The 15,011-nt window shown below is 41.1% G+C and overlaps 1 protein-coding gene across 1 annotated transcript in view; it reads right to left on the bottom strand.

The window, feature by feature from the left end:
- Positions 1 to 3,757: 3,757 nt before the first annotated feature.
- Positions 3,758 to 15,011, bottom strand: part of NTF3 (neurotrophin 3) — a 52,574-nt gene continuing 41,320 nt past the window's right edge. The window contains exon 2 of the mRNA XM_009094070.4: positions 3,758 to 8,631. Coding sequence (XP_009092318.1) covers positions 7,837 to 8,631 — 795 coding nt within the window. The 3' untranslated portion in view covers positions 3,758 to 7,836. The remainder of the gene's footprint in view (positions 8,632 to 15,011) is intronic.

The following is a 15,011-nucleotide window of genomic DNA, read 5'->3' on the forward strand; positions in this document are numbered from 1 at the left end:
GTGTTTGCTCCAAATAAACTGCTGTTACCTAAAATAGTTTTGTTTCTGAACAAGAGCATTTTTACTGAGCCTGCAGAGTGTACATGCTACCTTCATCTCACAGTGTTCTTGTTCTGGCAGTAGTTATGGACTTCAGAAATTAATTCTGAATGCCTGTACCTGCACATCTAACTTTGATTTCTCATCATTTATTCGAACAAAACCAAACCACTGAAGTTCCATCTGAAGCAAGAATCAGAGCTGGTGTTGAATTCTCTGCATTGTGGTTCACAGAAAAGATTGCTTAGCGGGTGGCATGGAAAACCCCTTGGCTTTGCCTGGTGAGCTGCATTGAGTCAGTCTGAGAGCTGTCAACAATATCTCTCCAAGCAGGGCAGAAGTAATTTAAAGCATAGAAGTGTAGGTCCCTATAATCTATGCCATTAAATAATTCTATTGGCATCCATCACCAAGCTTCACGGGGCAGCACAACATGGCACACAGAAATTGAGAATCTGAGCTTGCACAGAGCCCACCACCTGCTTTCAAATGTCACAGATGCAATTCCAAGCTTTATTGTATCAGTAAAAACTGGGAGTGATCCCACTGAAGTCAGACATTAAATCTGCATGAGATCAGAATAAAGCTGAGTATTTATTAGTTCTGTATGTGACTTAGATACTTTTCACTGTTCATATAATTTTTGTCCTGTACTTTCTGGATTGCAATATACTGTTCAATAGCAAATACTGGTAAAAAATCCCACCAGATTTTACCTTTCATTTTGTGTGGACCAGGTCCAGACCATTGCAGCACTGGCTTGTTATTTCTTAAAGTTGGTTTATGAAATGACATTACGGATTCTTCTCTTTGAGATCCCATGGAGGGAAATGAAGGGCATGCCCTGGATCAACCTCCACAATGATGGAGTTGTCCTTGTGCTGCCTTTGCCTGACTGTTGTGAATGGAGAAGCGTGTTCTGCAGGTATTCTGTCACTGCTCTCCCTTTTTGTGCCACTGACACCCTCGAATCTCCTGGGCATTCAGGAAAAGAGAGGAGGGAGCCACAGGGATTTCTGAGCTCCTCTCCTCAGTCCAGGTTCTGTACTGAGATGCTTTTCATTGTCACTCATATGCAAATTTTCCCTGCATAATGGTCTCTGTCAGGAAACTTCACCACATAATTTTGTAGTGAAGGGAAAATAGATCACTGAAAAGCTCTACTCAATGAGAATTTTCCTCTTTCTGCCTAAGTTCTATTCTCCAGTGCCTTCATATCCCTCTGAGAAAACTAAAGAGAGAAGGCCCTTTCTCAGAAACCCATATCTTCCATTTCTGCAGAAAAAAAAATATTAAAAAGCCATGAGATTTTGAGTCAAAAGTGTTCCCATGAGAATGCCCTCTTGCATAATTGCTGTTATCTGAGCAGAAGGGGTTTTTTTCACCTTTACCCCTGCCTAGGACAAGTATCATGTCCCGACGCCAAGTCTCAGGAATCCAAGATTATTGACCTAAGGACTAAATGCCTCTGAGTCAGATCCTGGGATCAGGAGGATCCTGAGGGCTGCATTTTATGTGTTTGTATGATCTAGTTTTCAAGGAGGCTATCAACTCTCCAGCTGACCAGATTCTTCCTCCTAAAGTCTTCAAACATGTGATAGCATGGCACAGATGCTGTGAATGTGGCAGCTGAGCTCTCACTCTCTGTAGAAAAGAATTTCCTTCCTAGTAGTTTTATCCTTAGGACATAAGTTCAGGGGTTATGCTCTGACCTGAGATTTGGCTCATCTATTAGGGTTACTCTGAATGCTCTGTCAGCAGTGTGGAACTGAGCAAATTTCTGTTTTCTGAACTTAATGGGAATCACATTGAGTACATTTGTGCAATAACAAAGATTACAAAAATTATGCTCCATGTGAGCAGTGGGCTGCGTCACATACAAATCTGACGAGATATTTATAATAACTTGAAAAAACCTGTCATTCGATTTTTTAAAACATATTTAATCTCTGAGCCTGAGAAACCGATTCTGTTATTTTCACATGTTTGTTCTCACTCTCTGCTGTGCAAGTGTGGGGCTTGCAACTCTTACATTGCTCAGCAGCTTTAGAGCCATGTTTCTGCTTCATTATCCACAAAGATTGCACACCACAAACCTCTACAAGCAGTAAGTTGAGGTGATTATTTTACAAAATGTGGTGAGTAAAACAAACCAAGCTTTGTATTAAATTCCTCTCTGAGACACTGAGAATATAAATAAGAATCAACAGAGGTTATTTGCAGTGCTGGACACAGTATTTCTGTATACTTCCATTTACAGGGTTCTTTTCTTTTGTAAATTGCTGCTAAATATATGTGTACTGCTCATACCAGACAGTTCAAAACTTATTTTAAGACCTTAAATCCCTGGAACTGGACAAAATAATGAGAAATTTTTATGAACTCATGTTAACAACTTGGCTTGTTTGTGTGGTGGATAATGCTTCCTACATGGGCTCCCCCTCAGGCATTCAATGTGGATTTAGTACTTTCTGAGCCAAATTTGGCCCTCACTTAATGGCTTAATAGTCCTGAGTGCTGAAAACAGGGGCTGCACAGGGTAACTGAGGGCAAGGCTTCGTCATTTGTGCTCAGCAAGTGCGGTTAGCTCCTCAACACAGAGGGATTAACTCCAATTAATAGAGGTTCATTTTGCTTTTGAATTACTGCTACAGATGATCTAATGGTATTTATTTTACCCTTATCATAGCAGGAAAGAGCCTTTCATTTGATGTTCAAATTGAACAGCTGAATTCTCCCTTACTTTCCAAAATCTTTGCGAGATGTTTGCCACCCAACAGGTCCGACTCCCTGCATGTTTCAGCATTTCCTTTGCTTTCCTCACACCCTCCATGGGAATATTTTTATTTAGAGAAAAGGACCATGTTAACTACCTCCTTAGTAGTCTCCCCTGGATGACTTAGCTGGTCTGTCACTGGCTCTGTCTGCTCCCTGTGAAACAGGTGAAGAGTGACAATGTACTGTGTTTTGGAGAGGGCCAACGCTGTAACCATGGCAGTCTTTTACAGAAGGTATTCCCAGATTCACACAAGGCATGCTTATGTGAACTGAGAAATTGTCCTCCTGCCAAAGATCATCCCTAGAAGTGCTCAAGGACAGGTTGAATGTGGCTCTGAGAAACCTGGTGTAGTGGAAGGTGTTCCTGCCCATGGCAGAGGTGTTGGAATGAGATAATCTTTCGGGTCACTCCCAAAACCAAGCATTATAGGATATTCTGGGCATCTGAACCCTTGGACATGCAGAAAGCAAACCTTGATCACCAGCCCTAGATTGTGCAACTCAAGACTGAAATCAGAGCAGGGGATGTGTGAAGGTGGATGCAAAGATGGCACAGGGCTGCCTCACTCTTTGTTGTCGTGAACACAGCCACTTCTCAATCAGCCTGGTCATGATATCATCTATTGTGTGGATAAGAGCTCCAAAATAGAACCCTGTGATCAAAATGTCCAGAAACATGAGGTCATGACATCAAAAGGCCAGTTCCATGATAAAAGTATGGCTTTCAGGTGCCACTGGCTTCAAAGCTCGGTTCTAAAACAAAGGAGAAATCTATATCTGGGGACATTCATGCAAAGCATTACAACCCATTGTTCATCAGAGGTGCCAAAGCAGCTAGAGATTACCAAAACAAACAAACAAACAAAGAAACAAACAAGCAAAACCTCAAAGGGACAAGAAAAAAAAGGAAAGGAAAGAAAATGGTTCAGCTCATGAATGTAAAAAAAGACTTCTTTTTTATTTTTTTTCCCCCACAGAGATTAGCTAAACCATTAAATTAGGGATGTCATTGCTGAACTCTGCAGTCACCTGCCCAGAACTGCAGGGACCCACAGTGGTAGTGAGTGGCCGACTTTCCCAGGAAGTTTTTTGTTATCCTTATATTGCTTGGTTTTTTTACACCACATCTGTGCTTGCTTTGTCATTCTGCCATCTGCTGTAACAAAATACAGACAAATTTCAGAGAGCAACCCCTCCACACGTTAAAATGCTCCAAGCTGGGCACAGTCTTTTACTTCTCACAAGCTGTAGTACTTTTTATCTGATTCTACTCCTCTTAGTCGTCCTGCCCCATATCCATGATGAACTACACATGCTTAGCAAGCGTGGAGAGCACAGAATCCCATTCCTTTTGCCACAATGTTTCTATTAAATGAAACAAATGTTCTTGTGCTTGACTTTGCTGTCCAAACGCATTTGCCAAGAGGTCAGAGATAGCAGGTCATTATCATGAAATTTTTAATTTCTAAACTCCCGATCAGGCTCGTTTCCTGTTTGGTATTGTCTGCAGATACACAATGCAAAAGCCTCTGGTTGCTAAAGAATCGAAATAACAGAGTATGAGCAGAGTGGTTTTGAGCACACACTCTGTAAAGTCCAGTCAAAGCTTCTTCCTGGTGCAGCCACACAAATCTCTTGGTAGCAGTAAACTCTCTGCACAGACTTCATTCCTGAACACATGTTCAAAGGTGATAAAATAAGTGCAGATGGTTTTCCAAAACCTCAGAGGAGCATTTTTTGCTGTTACTAAATGGACTGGAAAAAAAACTAGGGTGAAAAAGCAGAGAAAATACATTTTGACACAGACAGGCAATTTCAGAATAGCCGTTGGTCATTTGGGAGAAAATCTAAATAAAATGTACATTTATAATGATCTCTCGGCAAAACAATGTTGACAGAGCATCTGAGCTGCCTAATGGAAGTGATTTTTAGACTGCTTAAACTGGCGTTGAGAGCTAAATATTTTGTTTAATTACTGAACACAAACAAAAAAAAGTTGGATAGGAATTTCGAATTCATTGTGCCATGACCAAAGTCGACAATAAAACCATCCCTGGCTACAGTGAAAAGAGAATTAGACCTTAACAAATTTATTACAGGCTTTGTTTACAAACTCGTTACAAAATTATACATCATCTTATGCGTACACAGGATTTATAGGAACATGTTACTGATGTGTGGGATTGCTTTGCTCTCTGGTCAAGATCTGCAGGTTTTCTTCACTTGGGGCCTGATCTAGATTCCACTAAAGAAGGTGAGATTTTTTTTTTCTCCCCATTGACTTTAGTGGAAGCTGGATCAGATCCAGAGGGTAACACTTCCACTCATTGTTTTCCTGGGGTGGGAAAGGGGCAGCCAGTCTAATAACCGTACACACCACGCTCCATTCTCATCTCATGTGTTTGAGATGACAGGCATATTTACTCTGAGATATTTTTGCTGGCTGCTTTTAAAATACTTGTTAAAGTCAAGAGTCAAAGACCAGTTCCTGTTACTGGATTTACAGTGGAAAATGACAAATGGCTTTCTTTGAACCATTAAGGAATGAACCTCCCTTGATTTTCAGTGAGCAGAAATAAAGGCATTAGAATCAACTCTGATGTTGTCTACATTATTATAAAGCTATGTTTTCTTCCCTGTCTACAACAGATTTTTTCTAGATTTACAGTAACAAAATCTGGAGAGATGGATTTATGTAAACAAAATTGACATCCACACTGCAGGAACAAGGTAGTTTCTGATTAATGGGATTCAACCAAGCTAAACTGATCTCTTCTTACCTCCTCTTCTCACATGGAGATAGACCTATGTGGCGCAGTGAAACAGAGATCTCTAAAGTTAGTCATCCATAACTATAAAAGCTCTCAATTGCTCCCAACATCTGCAAACGATCTTTATTTGGGAACTCAGGGTGTAAAATCAAGCTTTTAATTTAAAAAAAAAATTCAGTGTGGCAGAACTCTGAAAAATATGCCTATTCCCCCAGGCCAAAACGGTTAGTTAAAACTTAAACTTTCCTACTGGGAAAAGTAGCAAAAGCTCTGTGGGGTTGGGTTTTTTGCTTTTTAAAATTTTTGCCAAGAAATGAGAAATATTCTAATCAGATCTATCAGATACCAAGTTCCTTGTTATATTACATCATCTCATTTTAATGACTGCCTTGCTATTGAACCTCTGAAGTTGTTATTGCTTGAAGCAAAGTTAGGATTTAGTGCTGAAAGTGATGATATTTCCTGTTAGGTAACTACCCTGGCCTCATGCTGAAATTGAGATGGTTCTCAAAAGCTTTGCTTCTGGCCTCCCCATGTGCTCAAACTGGGCTTTCCAAGACAGGACTGTTCAGTGCTTGGCCTCAAGGCAACCTGTCCAGTTCCCTGGTGGTTTTATGGTGTGCAGTGCGCTCTGTAATGGATTAGGGGAGACCCCACAGTTTGCTGCCCTTCATGGCCTGTTGCATGTTTGAAGCTGGTTTTCCAGGAGTGAAAGCTGCACGAGCAAAGCATCCTGCAGCCTCATGTTTGAGGGCTCTGATCTCATTTCCATTTGTGATGCTAAACATGGTACGGCAGCAAAGGCTATACCTGTAAAACCCTCAGAAAATTAATGAGGGCAAAACTTTCTGAATAGCTGGTATTTCCCAGTCCTGGCTGTGGGTTGGATCTATCTGGACACAGATAACATGCAGCTCAATCTGAATTCTGTTCCTAGCCATGAACTCTCATTTGCTTCCTAGGAGTGGGATCCCAACCAGGGCATTGCACAGCTAATGTGTAAAGGGACATCTCTTCAAGTAGTGTTATTATTCCTGTCCCTAGTGGAGCTACATGACAATCCATAGAAGAGTCTGAGGAAAATACATGCTAGCACATTTGTCTCTCCTAAGCAACAACTCATATGTTTAATTGGGGAACTTCAGTATAACTACAGACTTCATGGATTTTAGCCACCATCCATTTCACATTCCTGTGAAAGGTACCAGGTTTCTGGAGCAGTTCAACACATTTTTCCCCCTGTGAAAGATGGAGAACGGATTGCTGAGGAGAAGGAAACCATCGTGCTGGTATGTGGCTTTGATATCCATGCCAGGATATCGTCTCTTTCTTTACTACAATGTGCAAGCACTCTTTTAAGGTTAAGACACCACCAGCTTTGTTTCTAATTTAAAAATTCAGACAGAGAGGTATGATCCAACAATGCAAGCAGAAGATAATTGATTCATGTGAGGAGGAAGAGGCTGATCACAACAAACCATCTTTTATTTATTATATTAATGATCCATTTAGATCAGTTCTTGACTTCAGCGAGTTTTGGCTACAAATATTTCAGGTTTTTTCCATATTTTTTCAATAATGCACTGACAGCATTAGAGACAGTTGCAAAACAAATGTGCTTCCTAAACACAAATGGATATTTCTGGATTACTAGCAGCCACTCTGAATTGCTAACAGAGGGAAAATGGTCATTTCACCGGCAAAACTGGAGTAGTACACAGAAACTTTATTTTAGGGACACCTGATGCCTGAAAATTTGACATCATCTGCAGGCTACAACATGTATTTTGGTCCTTTTTTTTTTTTTTTTTTTTTTTTTTTTTTTTTTTTTTTTTGGTGGTGAGGAGTCAACACTGCAGACCCAATTAAATATGAATGTATAGAGCAGGGAATATAAATATGTACACAACTCTCGGGATTGATCTGATTCTTTACAAGTTTACTAAATGACAGTCACTGGTTTGACAATACTGAATGAAAAATACTGATTTTACAGATTTTACAGGAAGGTAAAGGTATGCTGCGAACAAGCAGTGTCACAAACATAGTCTAAAAAACCCCAGAGTTGGCCGCAGTAGAGGCACACACCCTTTGCTCTTGTTTATTGAGAGAGAAAGCTTAGATACTGTAGATTTGCTGAAGTTTAATAAATAAGGTCAACTTATATATAAAACAATATAAACATTTATATGCTACATGCGTATCATATAATTTAAAGTAATAATTTATATAGCAAAGAGATGCAGATCTATGTTCTTCCTATTTTCCTGGACAAGGCACACACGCAGGAGGTGTCTATCCGTATCCACCTCCAGCCCACCAGTTTGTTGTTTTCTGAAGTCAGTGCTCTGACATAAGTTTGGGATGTCTTGCATTGGGAGTTCCAGTGCTTGTCATCAATGCCACGGCAGCCGTTTTTTACAGGCTTGGCCTCTTTACACCTCGTTTCATAAAAGTATTGCTTAACTGGAGAGTTGCCCGTTTTAATTTCTCCCAGAACAGTCACCTGGTGTCCCCTGATGTCAATGGCAGAGGATTTGTCCGTGACCCACAAGCTTTCACTGTCACAAACGGAGTATTCACCCCGGTGGCCCCTGTGCTCTGCATACCTCTTCCGCCGGGAGGTTCTGTTCACCACCACAGAATTCCCGATGTAGTCCTCCATGAGGTACAGTGGTGGTGGCTCCAGCGGCGTGTTGTCACTCAGAAGGACTCGGGGAGAGTTGTAGCGTCTCTGCTGCCTCAAGAGATCTGTATCCACTGAGATAACTGGCTGGAAGTCTGATTTCACATTTTCCTCTCTGTCTATGTATTGCTGAGTGTCTGTTTTCTGTACCGTGTTTTGATAGTTTTCCTTAATGTCTACCATCTGCTTAGAAAGCTTGTTTTTTAAAATGTCTGCCTGAATGAGTTTAATAATAAGAGAATTTATCGAATCTTCTGGCAAACTCCTTTGATCCATGTTGGAAGATTGGATGCCACGAAGGTAAGTGAGAAATATCACATAAAACAAGATGGACATCACCTTGTTCACCTGTAAGATCTACAAAGAAACAGAGAGTCAATGTTAAAACAGTCCAAGAGGGGGGTTTGCTAAAGGCTGTGAACATGAAAATTGGGATTTTTTTAGTAACATCTATGTCTTTAAAGAGACATATATAGAGGTATGGAAACAGGCTGCACATTTCTTTGAAGATGCTATTTGTTATACTTTATAATGAGTGCAAACTCTATTCTGATTTTTTTTTCAATATTTCATCTATATTTTAGGCTTTGCTTTTCCCCTTTCCATGCATAGTGGCATATATATCAGTTCAGCCCTTTCTCTGCAGAGGTAGGTAGTTCTTGGGATAGCATGGCCTGGGCTTGTCAGCAGAGAGAGGCCAAGTTACTTCCACAGAGTTTATTCCACAGAGAAGTTTAGTTTTTCAAACTTGCTGGTTCATGCACAGTAGAAAACTGTCTCGCTGTGTAAAATGAAAAAGTTCTGATTTTGCTAATTGTTGTAAGGTTTTGTGTGCTGAGATCTCTCAGTTCCATCTAATTCATATTTATCAAGTGGCTTCTGTTTAATGTTACCATAAGAAGGAAATAAATCCTGTGTTTCAATAGTGCTTTCGTTCTCTTTCTCTCTCTAGTAAGGGAAAGGATTCCTGAAGGAAAATGATGCAGTCAAATCAGAAAGTGGTTATTAGGCCTCTATAATACAAGTGGGGAATTCAGGAGGACCCACTGACCCAACTCCCTATTTGTGGGGGTGGTTTTCAAATCTGAGGATCTTCTTTTTGGTGGTTTTTAAAGAAGTTGCTTCATTATATTTATATAAGGTGAAATAAAACTGACATCAATTAGAAATATTCAAGGACAGATTGAGGACATCCCTCTCCCCACCATCTCCTAAAACTCAAAAATCTTGTTCAAAGATTCAGTATTTTTAAAACCATTACTAAAAGTGTGCTGCTTCTTGGCACTTTACCATGCACTGCTCTATCTGGCTTCCTGTGGTTGTTGTATTGCACTTAATAGTTTATTTAGTTGTTGTTGCACTGGGTGATAGGAAATTTTTACTCAGCATGTTAGGTCAGGTGGATGGATTTTTCCCCCTCCCTCATCACATGGTCTCCCCCTCACACAAACCTCCTGTTACACACACCTGGTCTGTCCCATGGGTACCTCTCCCCTCCCCAGTGGCATCCCATTGGCTGCAGTCCTCTCCCCCCCATCCCCTAGGGTATAAAACCTCCTGTGTGAGAGTCCCCAGCCCTCTTTTCTACCTGAATGGCCCCGTCACCAGAATGTCTTGCCACCAAGCCAATAAACAAGGTACTTGTACCCACATGGAGAAGAGCGCTTCTCATCTTTTACATTCATCTATGCAGTTCCGTGTGGGCTGGGGTCTGAGCTAGCCGGATTTGGACTCATATAAGGCCAGGAAAACCGCGGAATACAGCATGTGGTCTCCTTCTATTTCTACCTTCTGTCCATATTCTAGAAGCTCATTTGTCACCTCTTTTTTAAGCCTTTCTGTCATCTTGTTTGTGTAGCTGAGAGCCAGGAGCAACTGTCCAGGGAGGACTGATTTTTTTTCTCCTTGTATATTTGGACATCTGTATATTTGGTATTTGCATTAATATTTAAATTAAATAAGTTTTCTATGTAAAATCTTAAGTCATGGATGTGAACCATTCACTAAAAATCACACCTGTTTATAAATTGGCTGCACAAGGTAGTGGATTGAAGGAGAAAATACAAAACTCCTCTTAGAGCACCCTCATAGTCTGTGATAAGCCCTGACTGTAGTACTGCTTCAAATGACTCAGGAAAGCCTTGAATTTGGTTTTCCTGCTTTGCAACACATCCACCATGTGTTAGAGACCTCTCACACTCTGGATGAAGGCAGAGTCACAAACAGTGCAACAGATGGAGTTGGGAGGATCCCCAGGACATCATCTAGGTCAGTCTCACAGCTCACAGGAGTATCAGCCAGGGCAGCTTGCAGAGAGCTGTGCCTACTGAGGTTTGGAATATCTCCATGGTTGGAGACTCCACAAATTCTAGACAAGCCATTCCAGTGTTTCACCACCCTTAAACTTAACAAAAAATACATTTCATGTATTAGCAGTGTTTCCTATATCTTAGTTTTTTCCCATTGCCTCCTGACCTTTCATCAACACACCTGAGTAGAGCCTGGCTCCATCTTTATTAATACCTCCTGTGAGAGATTTCTGCCCTTCAATAAAATCCCCCTGGGACTTCTCTTCTGCAGCATGAACTGCCCCAGCTCTGTCAGCCTCTCCTCTTGGTACATTTGTCCTAATCCTTAATAATTTTCATGGATTTGCTCATGTACTAAGGAGCCCAGAACTGGACACAGCACCCCAGATGTGCCCCACCAGCACTGAGATAAGGGGAAGGATCCCCTCCCTTCTGAACAGAAAATTTTCCACCTAAAAAAAAAATAAAAATCACCATTTCCTGCCTAAGAGAGCGAGCCATTTTCTGTTTCAGAAGGCAAAGGTAAAAAAGAAGAAAAAATCTTTAAGTGAAGAACCTTCTATCCACTCTAAACAAAACTCCTTTTTGCAAGATTGAGTCCCCACTTCACAGTTTGGAACAGAGCAAAATCAGAGCTTCCCTCTGTGGATGTGTGTGCTGTCCTTTTATGGACAAGAAATGTGTTTTCTCCATTCTCAGTTTGTCACAGTGTGAGTTCACCTAAATCTAGACCGTTGCCTGCAGCAATGTTTTGCTTTTGAGGGGGGGAAGAAAATGAAAGATGTTCAGTTACCATACAATTACTGTCATACCTGAATAATACTAACTTAATGTAGATGGATCTCAGAGCCCAGACCTTTCTATCTGTGCAACTGCTGTGCAATTTTGTCTTCCCTCAGCATAGGATTTTCTTTTAAAAACAGTAAAAATATTATTAAACAGATGTCATTGAGCAGATTTCTTGCAGCACCCAGAATCCACACAGAGGATGACACACAAGCCCACAGGATGGTGAGCAAAGCTCTGACTTGGCTCAGCCCAAAAGCCAGAAGCATTATTCATGCCAACATGCAGTTGCATGCAATCCCTGCTCTGCTCTGTCTCAAAACTAAGTGGCACTAGCAAAACACACAAGTTGGAGCAGGTGATGAGGTAGGAAAAGTAAGGCTGGAGTTCCTGCAGGCTCTCCTCAATGTCATGCTGCACACAGAAAGGAAGGGCTGGGGACCTGAGAGCTGGAGAAGCTAAAATGAGCTGTTTTCTTCTCCACGGAGGAACCCCATTAGTGGGAAAAATGTTGAAAAGTGTTTTTCTCAACTTCATGTGAAACATCTTACAGATTTGGTGGGAAAGATGCTAACTTTGAAATTCAACCTGTAGTTTGATTTATGCTTTGCAGATTATTTGCTGCAAAAGTAAAAAGGTTTCAGAACAAATTTTTATATTTTTCTGGGTGCAAAACTTTGACAAAACCACAAAGGTTGGTGAGATTGCAGTTTTCAGGGAGTTCCTCCAACTAGGAGGTTCATAAGTGCTGTTCAGAAGTTCCAGTCCATGACTAAAAATTGTCAGGTTGTCCATGAAGTCCAGCACCTCAGAGTACGTCTAAAGCGCTATTTTAGATAGGAGAAATGACTGTTATTGGAAAGCTGCAGCTGGTTTATGGCCTTGGCTGTAATATCGTTATAAGACACATTAAAAGTATATTTGTTTGCAGGTCTGGGGAGTATTGCATTTGATGAATGGCTCTTTGCCCAAAATGAAACGTTGTGCCTTTCTGAACCGCAGATAATTTGAGATTTATTTGGTGTGTGTTGTTAAATCTGTAAAAAGAAGAGGGAAATGTAATACATTAAAATGTTTATCTTTTCATATTTTCAAAGTAAATAATTCTGATGTTTCTGGCCATACCTTTAGAAGTTCCACAATGCAAATCACAAAGCAGAACAAATGCTTTCTCAGTGCAGACCAGTGAGTAAATTATCTATAGAGGGGACTTAGACTGGGGGCATGATTTCAGCATGTGTCCTGTCTGAGAGAATATTGAATCAAATTCCAGGTTCCTGGGGATGTCAGCAGAAGCTACTTCAGCACAAGCAGCTCTTTCTTTGGCCTTTTGGAGAATGGTAGAAAAATCTCTCAAGAATTAAATCCTTCATGTGACTTTTTCTGCCCTTTCATTGGGATTTTTTTATTTTGTTTTTCAATTCAGATTGTTCATTTCAAGTGGAAAGATTTTGCCCAAGCAAAATTATTTTCCTTGGTTAGGTGATGCTAGTGAGATATTTTTGTCGTTCTTCATGGTTCTTCTTGGAATTTTCCACATATAAATTCCTGACAAAAGTTCATTTTGGCTGTGTTTGTGGCCGGTTTGTACTAAACAAATTTGACTTGGAGACTGCTGACATTTGTGGCTCAGAGAGGAAAAGCAAAGAGCACAGAAAACAAAAGCTCATGCATTGCAAATCTGATTGATCTCCCAGCTGTGGCTTTACTCTATTTCAGTGGTTTGTATTCCTGCCTATCACTGCAGTTTTAGCTGGCTATTAATTCTGTCTGAGCTAGGTGGCTCAAGGCGTACATTTAGGAGAAGTAAATAAGCTTACCTCTTCCTTCCATTGATAATTTCAATCCCTAATAAACTCTGGTAAACCTTTTGCTGCTCTTTGCAGGCTCACCACTTTATGTAGTAGTGAAAAATTTTGTTTAATTTTGATTGTGGTGATTTTAAAAATATGCGTATAACTTTATTCTGGTCAGTTTCTGAACATTCCGCACAGGGAAAGAGCGAGACATTATTTAAAATATTCTGCAGAAAGCATGAAATCTTAGTACTGTGAGAGACTGCCCAAGTATTTACTTGTAAGTCATTGCTAAGAGGAACAGGAATAGAAGGAAAAGTGACTGGTGAGTTTTACATTCAGCATTGTAATACCCCAAATGATTTATGTAAGCCAACTTGAAGTGTTTGGCACTTCCTAAAAAAATTTAGGAGCGGCTTCAGTTCTTCAGAACAAGCAACTAATAATCCTTTGTGGTGGCTGACAGTTTTTCCAAGCTTTTACCAAAGAGGAAAGTGCAATTTTTGTCACTGTTTGCTGAACACCGCTTCCACAACCTCCCAAGTCATGGACTGCCATGTTGATTCACTCTTCCTAATAACTATGTTGGGAAGAAATGCAGCCCTCTTCCTCTGTGCTTTGGGACACATGGGGAAGGTACAGAAAGAAAAGAATTCTGAATGTTTAAGAAGGTGGGAATGTGACATAACTGTGTCTGAAAATTTGTACTGTGTTCCAGAATAGTAATCAACTGTTTGTACAAGATGGATTTATGAAGGTAGGTTGCTGCAGAGTGCTGAATGTCCCTGCAGATGCCCTCCTGGATGCTTCTACGTCTCAGGACACGGAAATTTCAACACAGATAGCTTTCAACTAAAGCTTTCACAAGAGCCAGGCCCTCTGAGAAGCTGAAGAATTCAGAGACAAAATCAAGTGATGGCAGCCCAAAGTGTTAATTTCCATCCTGAGGGGCAACCAAACTGGAAGTTAGAGTGAGGGGACTGGAAATGAATCCATTTCTCTTGCACACTGGCAGGGGAGCGCAGCTACACATCTGAGGGGGAGTCCGCCAAGGTTTCTTCATCTCTGCAGCAGCTCAGAGGTGTATTAATTAATTTACTCTAGGCCATTTATAAAAGAGAAGACACATCTGAACACTGAGCCCCAGTACCTTCAGTGAAAGGTATATGCTTAATTTCTTACAGAAAAGGAGTTCAGCCCACAGAGTCACTGACATTTCTTTTTCAAATGACTGGCTGAGCAAAGCACAGCAGGACAGCTGCTCACCCAAGCATGTAAAACTCCTCTGCACTTGGAACCAATTCACAACACTGTGGGGGGTGACCATGACCCTACTGGTCACTGGGGAAAGCTTTCCCAACCGGTGACATCTTCCTGAGGGCCAGTTCTGTATAATTGATAACACTTCTGCAAGGAGCTGTCTGTGGTCTGCACTGTCAGATGAGCTGTGTAGAGTCACACAGGTGATTGCCATGACAGGCGTGTGTCTACATTTGATCCTTCCACAGAAATATCTGTATTATTTTGGAAATCAAGATGACGCTGCTGGACACATACCTGCCTGATTCCAAGAGAAAGGTCAGGAACAGTTCCTCTGTGCTTACCTCACTCTTTGGAACAACTGCTGCTTCTCATACCTTGTACACAGTTCATTCTTGTCAGGTTTTGGCCCTGCACCTCCCTCCCCTGCCACCTACACCAGGGCATGTGAGAGCTCCCTGGAGGCATTTGGCAGTCCCCAGCATCCTCTCACAATCCCACTGGGGGACTGCACTATTAATAATGTCCTGTATGATATCACCCATCCCAGCTACATCCCGAGGTCTATAATCAGCTGTTGGAGTAG

This window comes from Serinus canaria, chromosome 1A (genome assembly GCF_022539315.1).
Source record: "Serinus canaria isolate serCan28SL12 chromosome 1A, serCan2020, whole genome shotgun sequence".
In the NCBI taxonomy this organism is placed as follows: domain Eukaryota; kingdom Metazoa; phylum Chordata; class Aves; order Passeriformes; family Fringillidae; genus Serinus; species Serinus canaria.